Genomic DNA, 20,121 nt, shown 5'->3' with positions numbered 1-20,121 from the left:
GTAGTACCAGGGATTGAACCCCAGGGGTACTCTGCCACTGAGCCACACAGCCACACCTTTTTATTTTTATTTTGAGGCAGGGTTTCACTGAGTTGTCCAGGCTAGCTGGACAGCCTCAGACTCCCAAGTAGCTGGTTACAGGTGTGTGCCACTACACCTGACTACTGGATATATTTCAGGGATAGTAAAATTGGCATGTAGATTTAAAATATATCATTAAAACCTCATCAGTTACAGCAGAAAAATTTTTATGTAGCCAATTGTATTAGCAACAATGGCCCTTTCATTTAAAAAAAATGAAATTAAGGATTAGCCCCAACGTTGAGAGGGAAGATTCTTTAAAAACACGAATTTATTAACATCTAAAAATAAGATAAACTCAGATATCAGAATAGGAAGGCCTGTCTTTTCAAAAATTTTAGCATTATCACCTTTCTCTGATACACCAATAAATCTCACAGAACATTCACATATTGAAAAATTTTAAAACTAATATAAAATGTTCTATGTAAAAAAGTATAGAATATACATGTCAATATAGTTTTTTTTTTTAGAGGAAATCTTAGGCAAAATTCTTGGTAATCATTTCCTTGAGAAAGGACATTTACAATTCATATATGTGAAATGACAGAATTTGTGATTCCCATAGAAAGCTTGTCCATTTAACTGAGAAAGAGGTTATCTAATCTCTGAAGCTGGGCTTTGAATATTGTTGACATATTTTTAAAAATACATCTAATGGACTGGCACCATGGTTCTGCCAGAAAAGCCAGGAGATATTTGGCAGGTGTACATGGTCATAAAACATCGCGCCTTTGTAGAAAAGGGTAATCAGAGGAATGAAGGGCACTGTAATAGAGATGTGGCCACCTGCCTCACCAGCCACACTGCTACATTAATCACACAGGAGGCAGGTGTTACAAGACACCAGATTGCACTTCCATTCTGGGATCTCTGTGTGTCTCTCTCTCTCTCTCTCTCTCTCTCTCTCTCTCTCTCTCTCTCTCTCTCTCTCGTACTAGGAATTGAACCTAGCAGTGCTCTATCACTGAGCTACATCCCCAGCTCTTTTTATTTCTTTATTTTTAGATAGGGTCTCACTAAGTTCCTCAAGCTGGCCTCAAATTTGCGATCCTCCTGCCTCAGGTTCCCAAATAGTCTCGGATCTCTTAAACACTTTTTGGTGTACAACATTATAGTAGAAGCCTATTGGGCTTAACCTATTGGGTTTACCCTGGGTTAAATAGAGTGAAATAGGTTCAGGACTCCTTAAGAAACCAAATAATGAGCTTTTGGAATTTCCATGATCAGTACACAGGATTTTCCCACGTTTTTCCTTAGATTCCTTTTTCAGGGACCTTGTGGGCTGACGGTTTTTTGTTTTGTTTTGGTTTGGTTTTTGTTGTTGTTTGTTTTGTGGATGATGATGATGATGATGATGATGATTATTTGTCTTCTTTGAGTACCTAGTTCCTAAGTTGGAGCATGACACTAAGAGACAATTTAAAACTATCTGTAGAATAAAGTAATGAATTTATTAATTTTCTAGTGACCTTCCAGGAGCCCATCAGACTTTTTCTCAGTAGAAGAATAGACCGGGAGTCTTCCTGCCTCTGTGCTGCATACTGCCACTGGCTCAAGTTTGTACCAGCCTGAGTTACTCCATTTTTTGACTAGACAAGTGCAGAGGGCAGCAGAAGATATTCTGATTTTTTCTGGTCTATTTTCTTCATCCTACCCTCTTCCCCACCCCCTACAGAAACTTCTAGGTTCCTAACCCCATCATCTTCCTGGATCATACAAATGTTACCACAACAGCCAAAAGCCCAGGGTTAATGCCTCAGTGTGTGAATGTGTTCCTTCTCAGCAAAGCAAGAGTGAGGCCGCCTGAGTTGTGTGGGGGTCAGAAGCCTGCCACTGAGCATTGCAGGCCAAATAGACAGCTTCCCTTTTACTTGCACTTTATTTGACCTGTGGATAAACAAAGACTTTCTATTTCTAGAAATCCCATTGTTTTCACTGCTTTGAATTTCTTTTGCAAACTTAAAAATTCATGTCTTTATGCAAGGCATAGAAGGCTCTGTGGGCCAGCCTGAACATTTTTGAGTTCCTTGTCTATATTCCCCCTTACATTTTTTTGTTTTTATATACCACAAAATATTAGCTCTGTGGAATTCAGCCTTTTCTTCAACAATGCATGACATTAAAAACAGCTATAAGGGTGTAGTGTGAGTAGAATATTCAATATTGCAAAGAACTCATAAGTGTAACCTCTTCAGGGCAGGAATTAAGATCTGATTCTCCTTCTTCAGTCGATGGGTCATGTGCTAGGGGCCTTGGAGTATTTAAAAACACTCTAAAAGTCTTTTAGTCCCTATTTTGAAAGAGATTTGCAAGAGAGGGAGGAAACTAAAATGTACAGAATACCTAGTGAACCTAGTGTATTCCAGACATTTCATCTATGTAGCTCTCTCCATCTTTATATCTTTTCGTGACAATATTATAAAGTAATTGTTGCATTCTTTGTTTTATAAACAAGGAAACCAAGGACCAGGAAAGTTAGATAAATTCTAAGATTCACTATTTAAGTTCTCCCCAAACTAAGATGATTATGTTAAGGTTTAGAGGAACTGAGTAACTTTGGGGATTCTTTTATTTAAACTAAATTGTTCCCATGAGAGGGTGATAATGTCTAATATTGGAAAGATTTGTAGGAACCAAGAATCAACAGAGCTTCTGAAGTGCTGGTGAGTCCCTGAAAATGGGTCTGTCTTGTCCTTTGAAGGACCTTTCAATCCATTTGACCTTGGACTTCATTATGCTTCTCAGAGGCTGCCTTTTTCATCCTAGAATTATCTCTGGCTACATCAAAGTTGTGGGTGAAAGTAAATAGCATAATTTAAGTGAAAGTGCAATTCTGCAGTGCTATATAAATATATATTATTGCCATATATATAAATATATATTATTGGGGTATAATTGGGGAGCTTGTAATGTTCCTCTAATCTTTAAAAAGAACTCTTCTTCTAATAATTTAGGCTTAATTGGTAAAGAGTCTAATAATTAATCTACTATAAAATGATCTATGATTCAGCCAACTATAAAAAATATATTTCAAAATAGAGGGGGTTATATATCAAAAAATGCTAACCACCATATATGGAGTTCTTACAATATGAAGAACTAGGTAGAACAACTAGAGGCATAACTTCTGTCCTTGAACGGTTTAAAGCACATAATCATATTATCACCTCCTTTTATCTTTCCTACTCATCCCAGAACACTGCCAGTGAGAAGTCCAGATTCTAATGTGATACATTCATAAATTCATCCTTCAAACATTAGAATTCCTTTATATTTTAAAATCCAACACAAATGCTGTAATCCATGGAAACTTGATGGTTCAAGGCCAGATTTCAAAATCAAAAAGGAAAATATTCAAATCAATATGTCAACATACCAAAACTCACATTTTCTTTATAAGGCCAAATCCCCACTATGTTAACCAGTGACTGGCTTCTTTGGCATATTTTATTTTGAAGAAGGTAGACATTTTAATACCCAAACATTGTATTTCCCTTTTCAAACACAAAAACAAACTATCAGTTTTTTAAAAGTTATGTTAAGTCACTGCCTTTGTACAAGAGACAATTAATAGTTTTGCGTCAAATTATGTGCTTTAAAAATTTTGCTTTGTTTCTCTCTAGTGGATGATACCGTGGTTGCCATTCCCTACGGAAGTAGACACATTCGCCTTGTCCTAAAAGGACCAGATCACTTGTGTAAGTAAACCCAATGTTTTCCTTTGGGGATTGGAGGTTTTGCCATTATTATTTATTTTTGTTCCAGAAAGTATTAAAACACAAGAGTACAAATCTCTCCACTCTATCAGAATATGATATTTTGTCTCTCTTTTGGCTGCCTGATGAGATGGCAGAAACCTCCATGGTAATTACTGATAGCCACAGTCATCCTGAAAAATGCAAATAGATGGTCCTGATGAGATGTTCGTGGGGGTTAGGCACATGCTTATGCTCTTCTTTCTCTTTAATCCATCTCAATCTTTTTTTTTTAATCTCACCACTCCTTTCTTCTTCCTCTTTCCAACCCTTCCTTTCTCTCCTTCATTTTCCCCCCTAATCTCATATTCCATTACTTACTCAATCCAGATAAACACAAAACTATCAAACAAACTGAAATCTCCTATGTATTAAACCAGGGCCCTTATATATTAGAATTCAGGATTAGAAGGTAATTAGAAACACAAGGATCAAGTGATAGCTTTAGCCCTCCAAAGTTTGTGCAAAAATTGATCTCTAGTCATGCCAGGGCAGCAATGCACAGATTATTTTTTTTTATTACTGCTTAGTTCGTTTTAGATGTACATCTGTAAATTACAAGCAGAAACTTATAGGCTATAAACAAAGGTGAAGGTGGAAGAGATTATGCTAACATTTTATAAGAAATTTGATTTCATTTGAAGGCTTTCACCTCACTTGGTCCCTTGAGCCCTCTAATCTCTAATCTAATTGTTCCTGGATTCCCACAAAGACATCCCTTATCTTCTCTCCTTCTCCTCTCCCACACGTCTATGCACCCAATTTAAATAGCAAGTATTATTTTTTTAGTAATTAGATTATAATGAAACCATGCTAGAAAGATCAACAAGAGGAAGAGAATCAGAATCTGTGAACGTTAATATAGCATACTCTAGTCTTAAAAAATAAAAATAAATATTTTTCATCAAAAAGATAGGATATGAAGGGTCCTGTGAAACAAAAGAATAAGTGAGGTACAGTTTAGGCAAAATGAAAAAGCACTGATAAGTCACCTTATATTGATCCAAATTATTTTCTATTTCTGAACAATCTTATAAAAGATACCATTCACATGACAAAGTTAATATATGCATGTATAGTATTACTGATCAAATGATTTGTTTTTCCCCTTGAGAACTGGACAGAGCTAACTGATGGTGTAACAACGCCACTCAGAAACAGTATTTTTGTCAGCAGTAACAGAGACAGAAATAAAATATTCAGTCTGAGATTACTATTAAGTGGGGGAATGACTCCTCATTGCAGAAAAAGATTTAAAAGAAAAATTAATTTTTATAAATATATTAGTCTCCCAAGTTTCCTGATTACATAATCACCAAGAAATTGAAGAATTGTCCTTATTTGGTTTAATTGATTTGCAGATGTGATAGGTAAAGACTGAAATAGTATTCATAAATGCTGAAAAGCAATATGTGGTCTGTTTTTTTTTTTTCCACCCAACACGAATACTGTTGGCAAATGTAGCTGGTGTTTTGTTTTGTTGCTGTTGTTGTTTTGCATTTGGCATGTATTTCAGCAGAATGAATGTGGAAGTGATTCCCTGTTTCTCCTGCAGCCCTTTTGCCCTTTATTCCCAGAAGCTGGTTCAATATGGGACTAACTTAAATATTGAGTGCTAGATCAGAAGAAGACTAGGTGATCTTGTCCAGCCCCAGCTCATCTTTAATCAAAAGTACATCGAGAAGAACAGCTGGGAGACCTCTTCATAAAATTGAATCAGATGTTCAGATCCAGGCCTAGACCTCCAGGATTTTTCCAAAACTATGTTAATTCATGTTCTGGAGCTATTTCTGCAACTGCACGTAAGGCAACTTGAGGAATAAAGGCTGGAGGAAGGAGATTCAGCACTGCCGCTTTCCTCTTTTGATGATAAATATGATTCCCGAATCCAGCGTCCCCTTGAGGTTCTCCTGTGAGGCCCTGTGTCCTGTGGGGTTCTCTCTGTCCTGGGGCAGAATGGTAAAGCCTGACATATCCCATGAGAAGGGCTCCACAGACTTCATCAGACGGTCACTGTGCATTTAGTTGAGTACCAACATTTTCCATCTTTGGTATTCCTTAGAGTAGAGAACTTGAGGTAGTCTGAGTCTCAAATAATCAAGTACCAAAGACTTTAGGTACTTGAGTACATCCAGAGACCTTAAAATTGTTTTTAACACACAACCCCAATCATTAAACAGATAAGAATAGAGCCCTTCTAACTGAAGCTGTGGTAGGAAGCCTGGAGCACCACACAAGCCTTCTGTCTTTCTGATGAACAGGCACTGTCAAGACCAAAGGTTTTGTGCAAATTTTAGAAACCCTTAGACTTAATCCTATTTTTCTTCATCTCCCAGACAATTTCTATAGATCCCCTGTCAGTCACAGGAGAACATAGTCTTCTCTGGCATACACATCATAAGCAATATCATCCCAGCATGCTCTGATTTCCTGCAACAAATGATGTTTCATAGACTCTGTCATTGGCAAAATTCAGATTTAAATGCTGCAGGAAGCAAGTTTTCTTTTTGTATCAAGTACTTATAAAATACTACATATGTGTATAACATTGAATTAGTTATCAAAATTGATTTTTTTAAAGAGAAAAGGTAAAAAAGAATAGCCCCTGTCTTTAAGCCACTACAGTTTTGTTTTTTGGTACCAGGGATTGAACCTGCTTAACTACTGAAACACATCCCCAGCCCTTTTTATTTATTTATTTATTTAAATTTTTGACACAGGGTCTTGCTAAGTTGCTTAGGGCCTCACTAAATTGCGAAAGCTGGCTTTGAACTTATGATCCTCCTGCCTCAGCCTCCAGAGCTGCTGGGATTACAGGTGTGCGCCACTTCACCTGGTCACTATAGTTTCTTCACCCTGAGCAATAGCATATATGAATTAGCAACCAGAAAAAAAATTTAAAAACTCAAGTTAATGCCTAAATATAAAGCCTCATGGATGCTGAGGCAACTCTGAGATGCACCTGGGATCTCATAGGACAAAAAAGAAAAGTGAAGGATAGCCCAAGCTGAGGGCCATCCAAACAGAAATCACTAAGATGTGTATGGGAGATGGTTTAATCAAAGAAAAAGGGTTGCTGTAGATTGGTGTTTCCACAGGAGGTCATCTGGGCAAATCAAACTTTTTTGTGACAGGAGCCTTGAATGCTTGGCTAATGAGTTTTTAAATAATTTTATTTGTGGCATAAATTCCTATGTGATCCAGAAATGCCTATATATTTTATTTCTATCACAATTTCCATAGCTCAAAACTTTGTTACATGAACTGTGCTTACATGTGGTCTGTGGTAGCCCCGGGAACATCTCTCTCTCCTCTTCATGTGTCTGATTACATAGATTTGGAAACCAAAACCCTCCAAGGGGCTAAAGGTGAAAACAGCCTCAGCTCTACAGGCACATTTCTTGTGGACAATTCTACTGTGGACTTCCAGAAATTTCCAGACAAAGAGATTCTGAGAATGGCTGGACCACTGACAGCAGATTTCATCGTCAAGGTGAGCCCACTTAGGTATCTTATTTTCAAGCTACATCCAAACTGATGGTACTTACTATCTCCCAAAGAGAGATTACACATTAAGTTTTGATATGTATTTGAAAAGGCTATTTGTTATCCAGGAAATATTTAATTCAAAGTTATTGAGCAGGCTACATCTTAGACTTAATAAGAATATATTATTTTTAGGAATACCTTTATTTGTATATACATGCACATACATATATACATACATACACAATATACATACACATACACTCATGCATATATGTGTGTATATGTCACTATGTATATGAGTGTATGTATGTATTTATAAACATATATTTATATATAGTTATATTATATGTATGATATATATATACATATATATAACTATATATATAAATATATGTTATTGATTAAAATGACCCCACCTAAGAATCCAGGGTATCATTGGTCGGGGGATATAAACTTTCTAAACAATTAGGATAGAGTCATTGCCTCATAGAGTATCCTCAGTAAAAGTAAAATACAAACAGATTATCCCAGACATAGGTTTGGTCCACTAATCATGCTTGCAATGGCAAGTTCTGTTTTCTCTTTTCCTGGCAATAAGACTAACTTGTTTCCTTCTATCAGAGCTTCCCTATTCTTCAAGGTAATATAAAACACATTGCTGGAAGCAACATACACATTCTGTTGGAAAAATGCACACACTGGGAGAACGTTTGGGAATCACAATAAAATAAAACATATTTTTTTGCTTCAGTAGGTCAGGAGGACCTGAAGGATTTCAGCTGTAAAGCTGTAAAACTTGTAATGTGTCCAGGACTCCATAAATTTTTTTTCATCATGGGACTTGGAGCCAGAGGACATTTGATTTAAGCTAAGACTTGATGACCCTATGGCAGCTGAAAGTAAAAATGCATATAGGAAAATGTGATAGGCAGTGAGGCTGGAATGGAAGAAGGGTTGCAGAATTCTGTCCTCTGTGCCTAAATGCATGGTAGCTCTTTTTAATCTAGTCCAGATGCCAACCACATGGACATGGACAAGAAGCTACAAACCATTAGAGATAGCTCACAATAGGAATTATATTGTAGGAATTAAATAATTTCTGTTAAGTAAGCAAATTCAGAAAAGAAATGAGATATGTCTTCATTCTTGGAAGTCCTTAGAGTATGTTGAATAGATCATTTATACCATAGTAATTTCCCCAATGGCCTTGCAAGGGTTCATCTAGAATTGAACTCAAATAATATTATACCTTTTTAAATAGTTCATAGCACTGTCAAATACATTTCATCTATCTAGTTGTCTTCTGTGCACCACTACTTGGATACCCTATAGGCCCAATGAGCTCAACATATTTAAAATTGAACTTGTCTAGCTCTTTTAGATAAGAAGTGCATCATCTATCCAGGCAAGTCAGAAACCTTTGTTTCACTCTGATATTGCCTTCTCTTAAACCAAACACTAAACTTTGCCTGGTTTGCCTCTATTCCACCTCTCGGGATTTTTTTTTCTTCTCCATCCTTGCTGTCTCTGTCTTACGTAGTTAGGCCTTCCCATTTTCTCACCTGAGCTAATACCATGGACTCTGAGTAGTTTTCCAGCCTCTGATCCATCATGTATGTTGCCTTCAGAATGAGTTTTTGAAGTCATAATTCCACTTTTCATAATCCTTCATAGTCCCTTACCACTACTCACTGCTCTGAAGTTAAAATGCAAATGCATAGCATAGTACCTATGGGTACTATCTAGTATCTGGATTCTGCCTACTTTTCCAGCCTCACCTTTAATGTTGCCCTGTTTCAGCCAGTGAATGACTTCATGCCCTCACACCTTCCTTCTCACAGGCTCAGTGGCTTTGTAAAGCACTGTGTTCTCTGCCTGGAATGCTCTCCTTTTTTTCTTGCATTCTCTTCAGTAACTCCTGTTTGTTCTTTGATTTCTTCTTCCAGAAGTATTCCAGAACTTCATCCCAAATTTCTATTTGCATTGGGTTTCTGTATTTGTATTCATATCTCCATAAGAAGAGACCAGAGCTCGAGCAAGTGCTGGGTGGATAAGGAATTTTGCACAAAGCAATTGTTTGAGAAGAGCAGATGCTGACATCAGTTTTACCCACCAGAAAACTTAGCTTCGGGGACGTTAAATGACACCTAAGTTTACACCCATGGTAAACCAGGACTAGATCACATCTCTTTTCTTCCAGCCCAGAACTCTTTTCAGTATTCTATGTTGCTTCAGTATTTTATTATTTCCTCTTAAGAGTTCACTAGAAAACATCAGGAATCAAATAAATGTAACCTTATTTTAAGATAAATTATGTAAAATTAAAGTGAATTTACATGTTTGGAAAAGAGCCAGATAATTTCAGAAAATATAGAAGAAAAAGAAGAAAAATACCTTTTTTCCAATGATTTGTCATGAAATAACTTTTTCTTTTTCTTTTTTTTAAGAGAGAGTGAGAGAGGAGAGAGAGAGAAAGAGAGAGAGAGAGAGAGAGAGAGAATTTTTAATATTTTATTTTTTAGTTCTCAGCGGACACAACATCTTTGTTGGTATGTGGTGCTGAGGATCGAACCCAGGCCGCACGCATGCCAGGCGAGCGCGCTACCGCTTGAGCCACATCCCCAGCCCATGAAATAACTTTTTCTTCTCCAATTTTCCTCATGAAAATTAGCCTTTGATTAGCCTTTGATTTATAATTTTCCACAATTCATTATTAAAAATTATATAATAGTATGTAATTTGGCTTTTAATGTAATTTAAAATTTAGTCTCTTCTGCATTATATATTTTTTATTAATCAGATACCCTTTATAAATTTAAAAGGCAGTGTATCTAATTCTTAATCCAATTCCACATTACTAAACTTCATTAGAAAGAATCTCTTCTCTATAATCAGCAGAATTCCATGTGTATATGTATTTTCTTTATCTATTAATCTATTGATAGACACTTAGATGAATCACATATCTGCCAGTGTAAATGATGCTGTAATAAACATGGGCATGCAGATGTTTCTTCAATTAGCTGATTTCATTTTCCTTTAGATGTATACCCAGGAGTGGGATTGTTGAAGCATATGATAGTTCTACTTTTAATTTTTTTGAGGAACCCCCATATTGTTTTTAGATAGTTAGACCACTTTACATCCTCACCAACAGTATGAGAGTTCTCTTTTCTATACATTGCTGCTGACACTTATCTTTTGTCTCTTCTATAATAGCAACCATTCTAACAGACTTGAGGTGACACTCATAGCAGTTTTGATTGCATTTCCCTGATGAACTCATGATATTGAGAATTTTTTCATATACCTGTTGGCCATTTACTCATCTTCTTTTGAGAAGTATATATTCAAACCACTTGTCAATTTTTATTTTATTTATTTTATTTTTTTGGTACAGAGATTGAACCCAGGGGTATTTAGCCACTGAACCACATCCTAGCCCTTTTTATTTTTTTCATAAAGGGTCCCAGATCTCCTGAGTCACTGGGATTTAGGTGTGCACCACTGTGCCTGGTTTTGGTGATTGTTTCTTTTTTTGGAGGGGGGACCAGGGATTGACCTCAGAGGCACTTGACAACTGAGCCATATCCCCAGCTCTATTTTATATTTTATTTAGAGACAGGGTCTCAGTTGCTTAGCACCTCACTTTTGCTGAGGCTGGCTTAGAACTCACTATCCTCCTGCCTCAGCCACCTGAGCCACTGGGATTACAGGTGTACACTACAGCACCCAGATATTGATTGTTTCTTTTGCAGTATAAAAACTTTTTCATTTGAGGTAATCCCATGTTTTATGTTTTTGCTTTTTTGCCTTTGCTTTGGGGGTCATATCCAAAAAATCATTGTTCAGATCAAGGTTGTAAAGCATTTCTCAATGTTTTCTTCTAGAATTTTTATAGTTTCAGGACCTACATTTTAGGTCCTAACTTTTGTGTATGGTGTGAGTTGATTTTTGTGAAGAGTGTGAGATAAGGGTCGAATTTCATTCTTCTGCCTACAGATATCCAGTTGTCCAGACACCATTTATTAAAGAGACTCTCCTTTCCCCAGTGTGTGTTCTTGGCAACTTTATCAAATATCAGTTGACTATAAGGCCTAGATGAATTTCTGAATTCTCTATTCTGTATCTTTGTTCTGTCTTTATGCAAATCCCATGCTGGCATGATTACCATAGGTTTGTAGTAGATTTTGAAGATAGAGTTATGTCTCCATTGTTGATTTTGGATTAAGACTGCTTTGGCCATTCAGGGTTTAATAGCAAATAGTACAGGTGTTCCTTCTTCTCTCTATTCTTGCCAACACTTTTTCCTTTTATTTCTGTAAAAATATCATTGGACAGAAATTAGATCGAAGACCACTTTAGGTAGTATGGACATTTTAATGATATTAATTCTTTCAATCCATAAACATGGGATATTGTTTCATTTATTTCTCTCTTGCTCAATTTCTTTCTTTGGTGTTTTGGTTTTCAGTGTGTACACAATTCAACTCCTTGGTTAAATTTATTCCTAGCTTTATTTTTTTAGTAACTATTATAAAAGGGAAATTTTTATTTGTTTTTTGAATAGTTTGTTTTTAGTGTATAGAAATACAATTGATTTTTGTATGTCAAATTTGTATCCTTCAACTTGACTGGATTAATTTATTAATTTGCATAGTGTTTTTAGTGGATGCATTATGTATTTTATTAAGTTATATCCTCTTTTTAAATAAGATTCCCAGGAATTACAAAGGGCCATTTGTCAATCTCTTCATGGAACTTTATTGCCAAAATACCATTTATGATTTTCTAAAAGGAAATGACTTTTTTTTTGGCATAAAAGGGAGATTTTCTCACAACAAAGGAATTGTTACTTATTGCTATCAGTTCCAAAAGAATGTTTTAGGATCTCCTTTTTCAACCACCTTTAAATCTTTCTCATCTTGCTTCCTATGGGAGCATTTCTTCCAAAAATTTAAACTTGATACATTGACTGAGCAAACAGTTTTGGCAATACCAGTGTAGTGTGGTAGAATAGATAAGCACTCCAGAATTTAATATATCCTGCTGCTTACCGAGTGTCTGACCTTGAGCATGTTGGTTTACTTTCTTGAGCCTGTTTACTCATTTATAAGATGGTAATATAATACTGCTTCCTTCCAATAGAGCCCTTGTTATGGATTAAGTGAGATGATATGTATAAAAGTAGATAGAATCAAATTACTTCCTTCCTGTCTTTTTGAAATACTTTAACCTCCAGTCAAATCAATCACAATATCCTCTCTACACAATAGCAGAAAGAGACTTCTCTGAAGATGATCAAAGATTCATCTATTTACAACCAGCTTTCTCATGAACCATTTGGCAGATATAACCATTTTAATATAAATGGAAATGAAAGATGATTGGTTGTGACATCTATTAATACATTAATCATAGGGTGATCTGGCTATTGGCTGGATGACTGGCTGACCGGCTGACCTAGTATTCCCTTCCTTTTTTTTCCCATGCTCTGTGCATCTTTTCTGAAGCTGCAAATTCAATGAAAGATAATGATCTCTCCTGGTAGGAGAGGGTCTTTCTCAGTCAGAAGTCCTTCCTTCATTAGAACCTCCAACGTAGCTCTACTTGTGAAAACAGTCAAGATAATTTTGTATGTGTTCTGGTTTTGCCCACTTGAAAAATTGAGTCAGAAAACCAGATTAGAATATGATCAAAGTATGTTACATGCTGTATGATATGCCACAAGGAAACGCATTATCTGTATAATTAAAACATACTACTAAAAATAAATAAATAGGAAAAAAAGACCAAAAAAGGAAACCAGATTAGATAGAAAGTGAAGAGAATCCAAGTTACTCATGTAGTAGAGGTATACAGCCAAAGAGAAAACAATAAGCATATGCAGAGTTAAGACCATCAATCCACAATTCACGTACTGGATGCTGGAGAACAGTTATTTCCTGAAGAGAACAATTTAAAAAATGCATTACATTTTTATAGCTGGAGGATTTAGTTAGGAATATTTGCATCATCTCAACTTTCCCCAAAAAAGCGTTTTGTATGTCTCTCTGTGTGTTTTATAAATTAGCAGATATCATTGGTAGGTTTTCATCATGTGAAACATGATGTTTTGAAGATATGTACATTGTGGAATGGTTAAGTCTACTTAATTAACAAATGTGTTAGTTCACAAAGTTATCATTTCTGTGGTTATAGGACTAGAAAATGAGCCTTTTTAGTATTCTAAGGGAATAAAAAGCTCATGGTTTCCATTTGTGTCAGTTCAAGTATTAGGCAGAGATAATGCTCTCAGATTTTGTTTTGAACAGCCTTCAGCATAACCCCAATTTTTTTTTAATACCAGGGATTGAACCCAGGGCACTTAACCACTGAACCACATCCCCAGCCCTTTTTTATTTTTTATTTTGAGACAGGGTCTTGCTAAGTTGCTTAGGGCCTTGCTAAGTTTGGGGCTGACTTTGAACTCACGCTCCTCCTGCCTCAGCCTGCCGTGTCACTGGGATTACAGGTGTGTGCCACTGTGCCCAGCTCCAAAAGGTCTTTTTATTATTATTAGAAGAATTATGAGGAGAAGCCTTGAAAGAAGTAACATCAGCAAAGTAATGAGAGTTCAAAGTTCACTTTGCCAGTAAGTTTATGGAATTTCTCTCTCTCTCTCTCTCTCTCTCTCTCTCTCTCTGTGTGTGTGTGTGTGTGTGTGTGTGTGTGTGTGTGTGTGTGTGTCTGTGTCCATCCTTCTTGTGAAAGAACTTTGATACTTAGGGCTGATTGACTGTCATATATGATATCTTCCCTCTCTCGGTTTACAATGTCAATTGGGAAGTAAAACACTAAATAGAGAAGTTTGAAATAATAATGTATATAATTGAGTGCTGAAGTAAAAAGGGCAGGTGGTAAAAGCTACAGATATTCAGATATCCACTATGCTTTAAGGTGATTAGAAAGCATTCTGAGAAATGGGCAGCCTATGAATCTTGAGTAATATTGTAATAACCAATTTTTTCCTCCAGTGGAGGCTAAGCTTTGGCAAAATTTTAAGCCCTGATTGGTTTTGCCCTGCTATCCAGCCTGTTCCAGATGGTCTCCTCATACCATTTAACCTGTGCTCCTAAAGGGAAAAAATAATTGTCCTAAAGTGAGGGTTCTTGAGAGTAAAAGTTGAAATCAGTGGTAGTAAAGCAAAGAAGTAAAGGTAAGTAGTGATTCATTTTCCTACACAACTTTTACACGTAGTGATTCCTCCATTCAGGATTCCCCTTTTTGCTGATAGGTTCCAAGAGTTTAGAACTGAGATTCTAGGACCCTAGGTTTCTTTCTGGGTTTCACAGCCAGCTTTGAGATACAGAGCCAGAGAGCAGAGTACTTGTTTTTTTCCTGCTGAGAGTGCAGACCCCTCTGCAGTCCTGCCGGCTGGCTTGCTCTGCTCCTGTGCTTCCTCCATCTGAGCACTAGGATAGTCTTTCCAGGATCTGGTCTGCTCTGTTTCTCAGCATTTCCTTCCTGGCCCATCTTTTCCACCTTCTTAATTCCTTACAAACGACACATCTGTTGTTCCCAAAGAGACATCTCTGGTCCACTGTGTTATTGCCCAGGATCCTGGGCAGCTTCAGCCATAACCAACACCTCTCTTGAGCTGTAGGCCTATGGACTGAACTGCAGTATATTTTTAACTGAGGTCTAGAGTGCTAGGAGGACTAGAAAACTCTCTAAAAAAGCACAAAGGGGAAATTGAATACTCACAACTTTTATATCATTTTTATCTAATAATCTCTAACCTTAGTATGTCCAACTGCTAAAATGATCAGGTATTCCAAACAGTAGGTTGATAGAATCTATACTTCATCCCAGTAATAACTGGCATTTTTACAAGCCCTTTACAGTAGACTAAAACAGACTTGACTAGACTAGACCATTGGTGGTCCTGAGAGCACTGTCACCAAGTCAGCACTGAGGTCCCAGCTCAGATACACGGTAGTGGGTCACCTATGCTTCCCTTTGCCCGCCTGCTCTCATCAGAGCAGCGACTGAACTACAGCCATGGTGGATTAGGGGCACCCCTGCCACCTGCCTCCCTGGGGCAGAAATGTCTACAGTATCAGTGAGAGAAAGCAATTTAGTTGGGTAACCAGAAGCTCACAAATTGCCCTTTACTCAACAGAGAAGAAAAATGCTTTTGCTGACCTTTATCTGGGAAAGCCATCGTGTACCTGCTAATGTCCTCATGTATTTATTTCTCCTTGGTTCCTTTGATTGAACTGGGCCACACACACACATTCCCACTGTCTTCCAGCTCTCCCTTGACAGTGCAATCCATTGCTGTGGACGGGAGCCAGTTTTTGTCTTCTCATCTGCTTTTAGGTGAGATGTCGTTACATTGCAGTAGAAACACTGAGACATTGTAATTATGAGAAAAGCTTGGTTCAGAACTCCTTTATTCTTATTAGCATAGGGAGGTCAAAATTACATATGCCAGATGTGTTCAGCTCCTTACACCAACATTCTAAGGTGTCAAACTGAAGCTTTCAGCATACTCTTGAGAATTAGCACATGATGATTGAGGATTCAGAGTTTATGAAGGTGCAGAACTAATGATAACAAGGGGCCAAACAGGCCAGAATTAAGAAAACCAGAGGAAAGGAGCATGGCAAGCTCATTGACATGAATAATATTTGGCCGTCAGAGTTAGACATCAGATTGGCCTCACCTTTGTTATTTTAAGGATTTGTTTCTACTTTAAAATGAAAAAATTAATAAAATACTATGAAGACAGATGCAAGAATACAACTAAAGATAAATGTGTATGTATCATCACAATACCACTGTGGAGACTGCATGAAACTATGAAAAGATTGGCAGCTTTAGAGCTATGTAGAACCATCTTTCTATTCCATAGCTGAGTGGCCTTCAATAAGTCACTGAAACTCTCTGAGCCTAATTTTTCCCATTTCAACTTAAATATGGAAAATAATATAATACAGTTTTAAGGTTAGATTTAATGTAAATAAAATATACCTCACATGTGGTAGGCATACAGTAAGTGCTGCTTGTTACTGTTATTGTTACGGAAAGAATGTGATTATAGAGAAGGGGAAACCAGGAATGTTATCCATGTGGCCAAAATCAAGCAAGATTATGTGGCCAGCAATTCAGACGCCTCCTGACTGGTTTTATCTATTTAAAATAAAGAGGTCCCAATCCAAGCCAGGTCGTGCACATCCATAATTCCAGCAACTTGGGAGGCTGAGGCAGGAGATCACAAATTCAAGGCCAGCCTCCATGACTTAACTAGACCTTATCTCAAGATATAAAGGACTAGAGTTGCAGCTCAGTGGTAGATGGCCTCTGGGTTCAATCCTCAAAATAAATAAAGAGATCCTTTTACATTTCTAATAAATAAAGAGATCCTTTTTCATTTCTAATCTCTTCAAATGTAAGCATACAGCCTCAGAATTTATGGTTCTTTTTACAGAACTTACTAAGAGCAATATTCTTCCCAACCAGCTTATTTTCTTTCCTTCGACATGGTGTTCACTAGCCCTCCCAGTAACACCAACACTCCTCCTCATCCCTTTTTTCCTCTTAGGCTTCTATTGGTAACCTCTAGGGAGCCAAAAAATTACTTGCTCCACCTTTTTGCCTTTAACCAGACCAAAAGGCAAGCACTGGTCCCAGAATGAGGCTTCTCCAAACGTGGTGATGTTCCATCCTCCTGGCTTTGGCTATAAAGAGATGTGATGCCCACCCCACCCCCACATACATTCTTAGGACTCGGTTTCTAGCACTGTGAAAGGGACTCATAGCAGGGAATAGTGTCTCCGGGTTTAAATGAATTTTCTGATATTTTCATTTTTTTCCAAGAGGCTGCAGTAGCTTTCTAAGTATGATAACCACACATGTCAAGAGAGCTAGGGGTTTTTGTGAGCTGAAAAAGAAAAATTTTCTAAAGAATGTTATTAATTCTACAATTCTGTATCCCTAAGATACCCTTTTCTAGGTCCGCTGTTTTCGTTTTAAAGAAGGGAATTGGATCACTGTCTATTCTAATTAGAGTGCTCCGTGAATCAGCTGCAGTATTCTATGAGATGATCAGTAGGTTTTCTTCCCTCTTTTTTTTTCCCCTCACTAGCAGTCCTAGGCATTCTGAGGAATATTTCCATATTCCCATCCAAACTCTAAAATCTGACCTAGAGTTTGGCACTTACCAATTTTTCTTGGCCCTGTTTCTTCAGTATTCCTATTTCTCTTACATCCTAGGTGTTTAGTCCACATGTCAAGATCAGTAGCAGAGAAGTGGGCTATCTTTAAAATAACCCAAGGGCAAGATCCATCAGTTTACCCTACATAAAAGGAGTTGGAACACTGAAAAAGCTTAGAAACGCTTAACAAAGACAGGCCATGTGATTCAGCTGCACTTGATACTTCTTTATTTATAATGTAGCCGGAGTAAAGAGTGATCCTCTCAATTGTCCGTGGAACTCCCTTTAGTACAATAAATAGTCCAAGTCTTGCCCAACAGTCTAAATATCGTAGGGCGCGTCACTCTGTCTTCATGAGATTAATTGTTCATGTTAGGTACTTTTTTCTTCTCTTTCAGTTTGAGAATGTTTTCTCAACCTTATACTTTTAAGAGTCATTAAAGAATTCTTGTCTCACATTCGCCCTTTAAAAAAAGGAGTTGTGATTTCCATTAGCACCAATCTTATTTGAGAGTAATTGTTTTTATAATATAAATTGGGGTTTTTAAAGTTTGGTTCTTAAACTACATTTGAATTGCCTGGTTATCTGGGCTTGGGCCCAGGAATTTGCATTTTAGCAAGTTTCCAGCTGGTAGCTTTGTACATTTAAATATATAAGTCACCAAATTGATAAGAAGCCTCCTAAATATGTCTGAATTAATTCTTGAGGTTTTTTTTTTTCCTTAACCACAGACATTATCTTTCATTTGGGGCAGTGTCTGGCATTTATAATTTTCTTAGGGCAAATTGTTTATTCCCCAGCCTATGTTTTAAAATGCACATAATTTTACTTGAGATGTATATGGAATGGAAATGCTGGCTTGAGATAACATGGTGGCAGAATCACAAATTGAGATGTTACCATTACCATCCTTTATTTTTATGGCAACAGAACTGAGAAGGTAAGGACAGTGGTGACCTAAGCAAGGGCCATTTGCTGGTTGTGTGATAAGATAAGCCAAGTTACCACTGCCACTTCTGTCCCAAGGCAGTTCCTCACTTAGCCCAAGACCTTCAGTCCCTCCTCATCCAAAGTTGTTCTGGGATCCAGGAAGCACCACCCTGGCACACTAGTTCTTCAACTTTCCTGTTGTCTCCTACAGATCCGTGACTCAGGGCCCACAGATAGCACGGTCCAGTTCATCTTCTACCAGCCTATCATCCACCGGTGGAGGGAGACAGATTTCTTCCCCTGCTCAGCAACCTGTGGAGGAGGTAATGGTGTTGATTTAACCTAGAAACTATGGGCTTCTGAGAGCAGCAGCTGACTATTATAAGAGTGGAATAACTTCTGCATGGAAGAAATGGACTGTTGGGTGGACCCAATCCCTTCTTCTCAATGGAGACAAATCCTGAAGCCCTCCTGTAGGGCAGACCTCAGTGGAGATGCCACACACACTTCTCCTTCTGCAGATACCCACGAGAGGGAGCAGTCCCCACTTCCTTCCTTGATTTCATGGAAAGCCCACAATAATTTGGCAGCAGTGTTGTCCTAAGGCACTTCTGGTTGAATAGACGTCATTTATTCAGGGATCAAGTGAAGAGCGTTTGTCAAGGTGACTTGATTAGAGGAAATAGTCTATTACCAGAACAAAAATATTGCTGACTTAAGGTCAGTCATTTTTTGGCTCTACCCCATGCATTAAAAGGAATGCCATGACTTTATATATTAATTAAAATGCATCTCTTCTGAAAACTCAGGAAGTGAATTGCTGTCTCCACTCTATCACAACTGAATCATGAATGGTATTTTGTGTTATGGGAAAATGTTTTGTTTTGTTTGTTTTTCTCTCCCATTTTCTGTTCTTTATACTTTACCTGACTATATAATATTTGCTCTGCATTATTTTATAGTAATTTATGTTGTCATTTCCCTATAATAAATCAATTAGGTCATTTAAATCTTCCTACTATTGTAACATAATGAATAACTTCATTCTTAGGTATTTTTCTTCTTTTAGACGATTTCCTTGGGATAAGTGCTCAACAGTAAGGACACTAGATAAAGGAGTTTCAGAAATTTGGGGCCTATTGGCATATATTACCAAACTCTTTTCTGAAAGGCAACAAGCAATATGTGAATATTTTGGATTAACTGCCAACTTTTATAGATTATCTTTTTAAGTTTTCCATATATATAATATAATATATATATATATATATATATATATATATATATATATATATATGGATATGGATATATATATCTTTGAAAATTAGCATATCAAATACATTCCACCCTAGCTTCAAATGACTGACTTTAAATAGTTTATCAACATAAGCATCACTAAATCTGTTAGGCAAGAGACATAAAGGATGATACTACAAAATAGAGACAAACAATAATTCAATTTTTTTTGAGACAGTAAGAATATATGAGGTAGTTCACCTTTAACTGTCTCCATACATACCATGTGAACAAACCACTAGAAATATTGTTCTACAGAGCAGTGTTAGATTTTAGCTTAAAAGTAATAAGTCAAAATGCCATCAAGTGCCTATATTCAATTGTTAAATAACTACTGACTTAACATTTTAAGCACTTCAGTTGA

At 37.0% G+C, this 20,121-nt stretch overlaps 1 protein-coding gene across 3 annotated transcripts in view; it reads left to right on the top strand.

Annotated features, from left to right (window-relative positions):
• LOC308639887 (ADAMTS-like protein 1) overlaps positions 1-20,121 on the top strand; it is a 384,577-nt gene that overhangs the window by 148,455 nt on the left and 216,001 nt on the right. For all 3 annotated transcript variants that reach the window (XM_081278265.1, XM_081278264.1, XM_081278263.1), the window contains exons 6-8: positions 3,708-3,782; positions 7,175-7,332; positions 18,673-18,784. In XM_081278265.1, the coding sequence (XP_081134391.1) occupies positions 3,708-3,782; positions 7,175-7,332; positions 18,673-18,784 (345 nt within the window). The remainder of the gene's footprint in view (positions 1-3,707; positions 3,783-7,174; positions 7,333-18,672; positions 18,785-20,121) is intronic.

Source organism: Spermophilus citellus (genome assembly GCF_964194105.1).
Source record: "Spermophilus citellus genome assembly, chromosome: 2".
Taxonomy (NCBI): Eukaryota; Metazoa; Chordata; class Mammalia; order Rodentia; family Sciuridae; genus Spermophilus; species Spermophilus citellus.
This window is presented reverse-complemented; position numbering and strand designations above follow the sequence as displayed.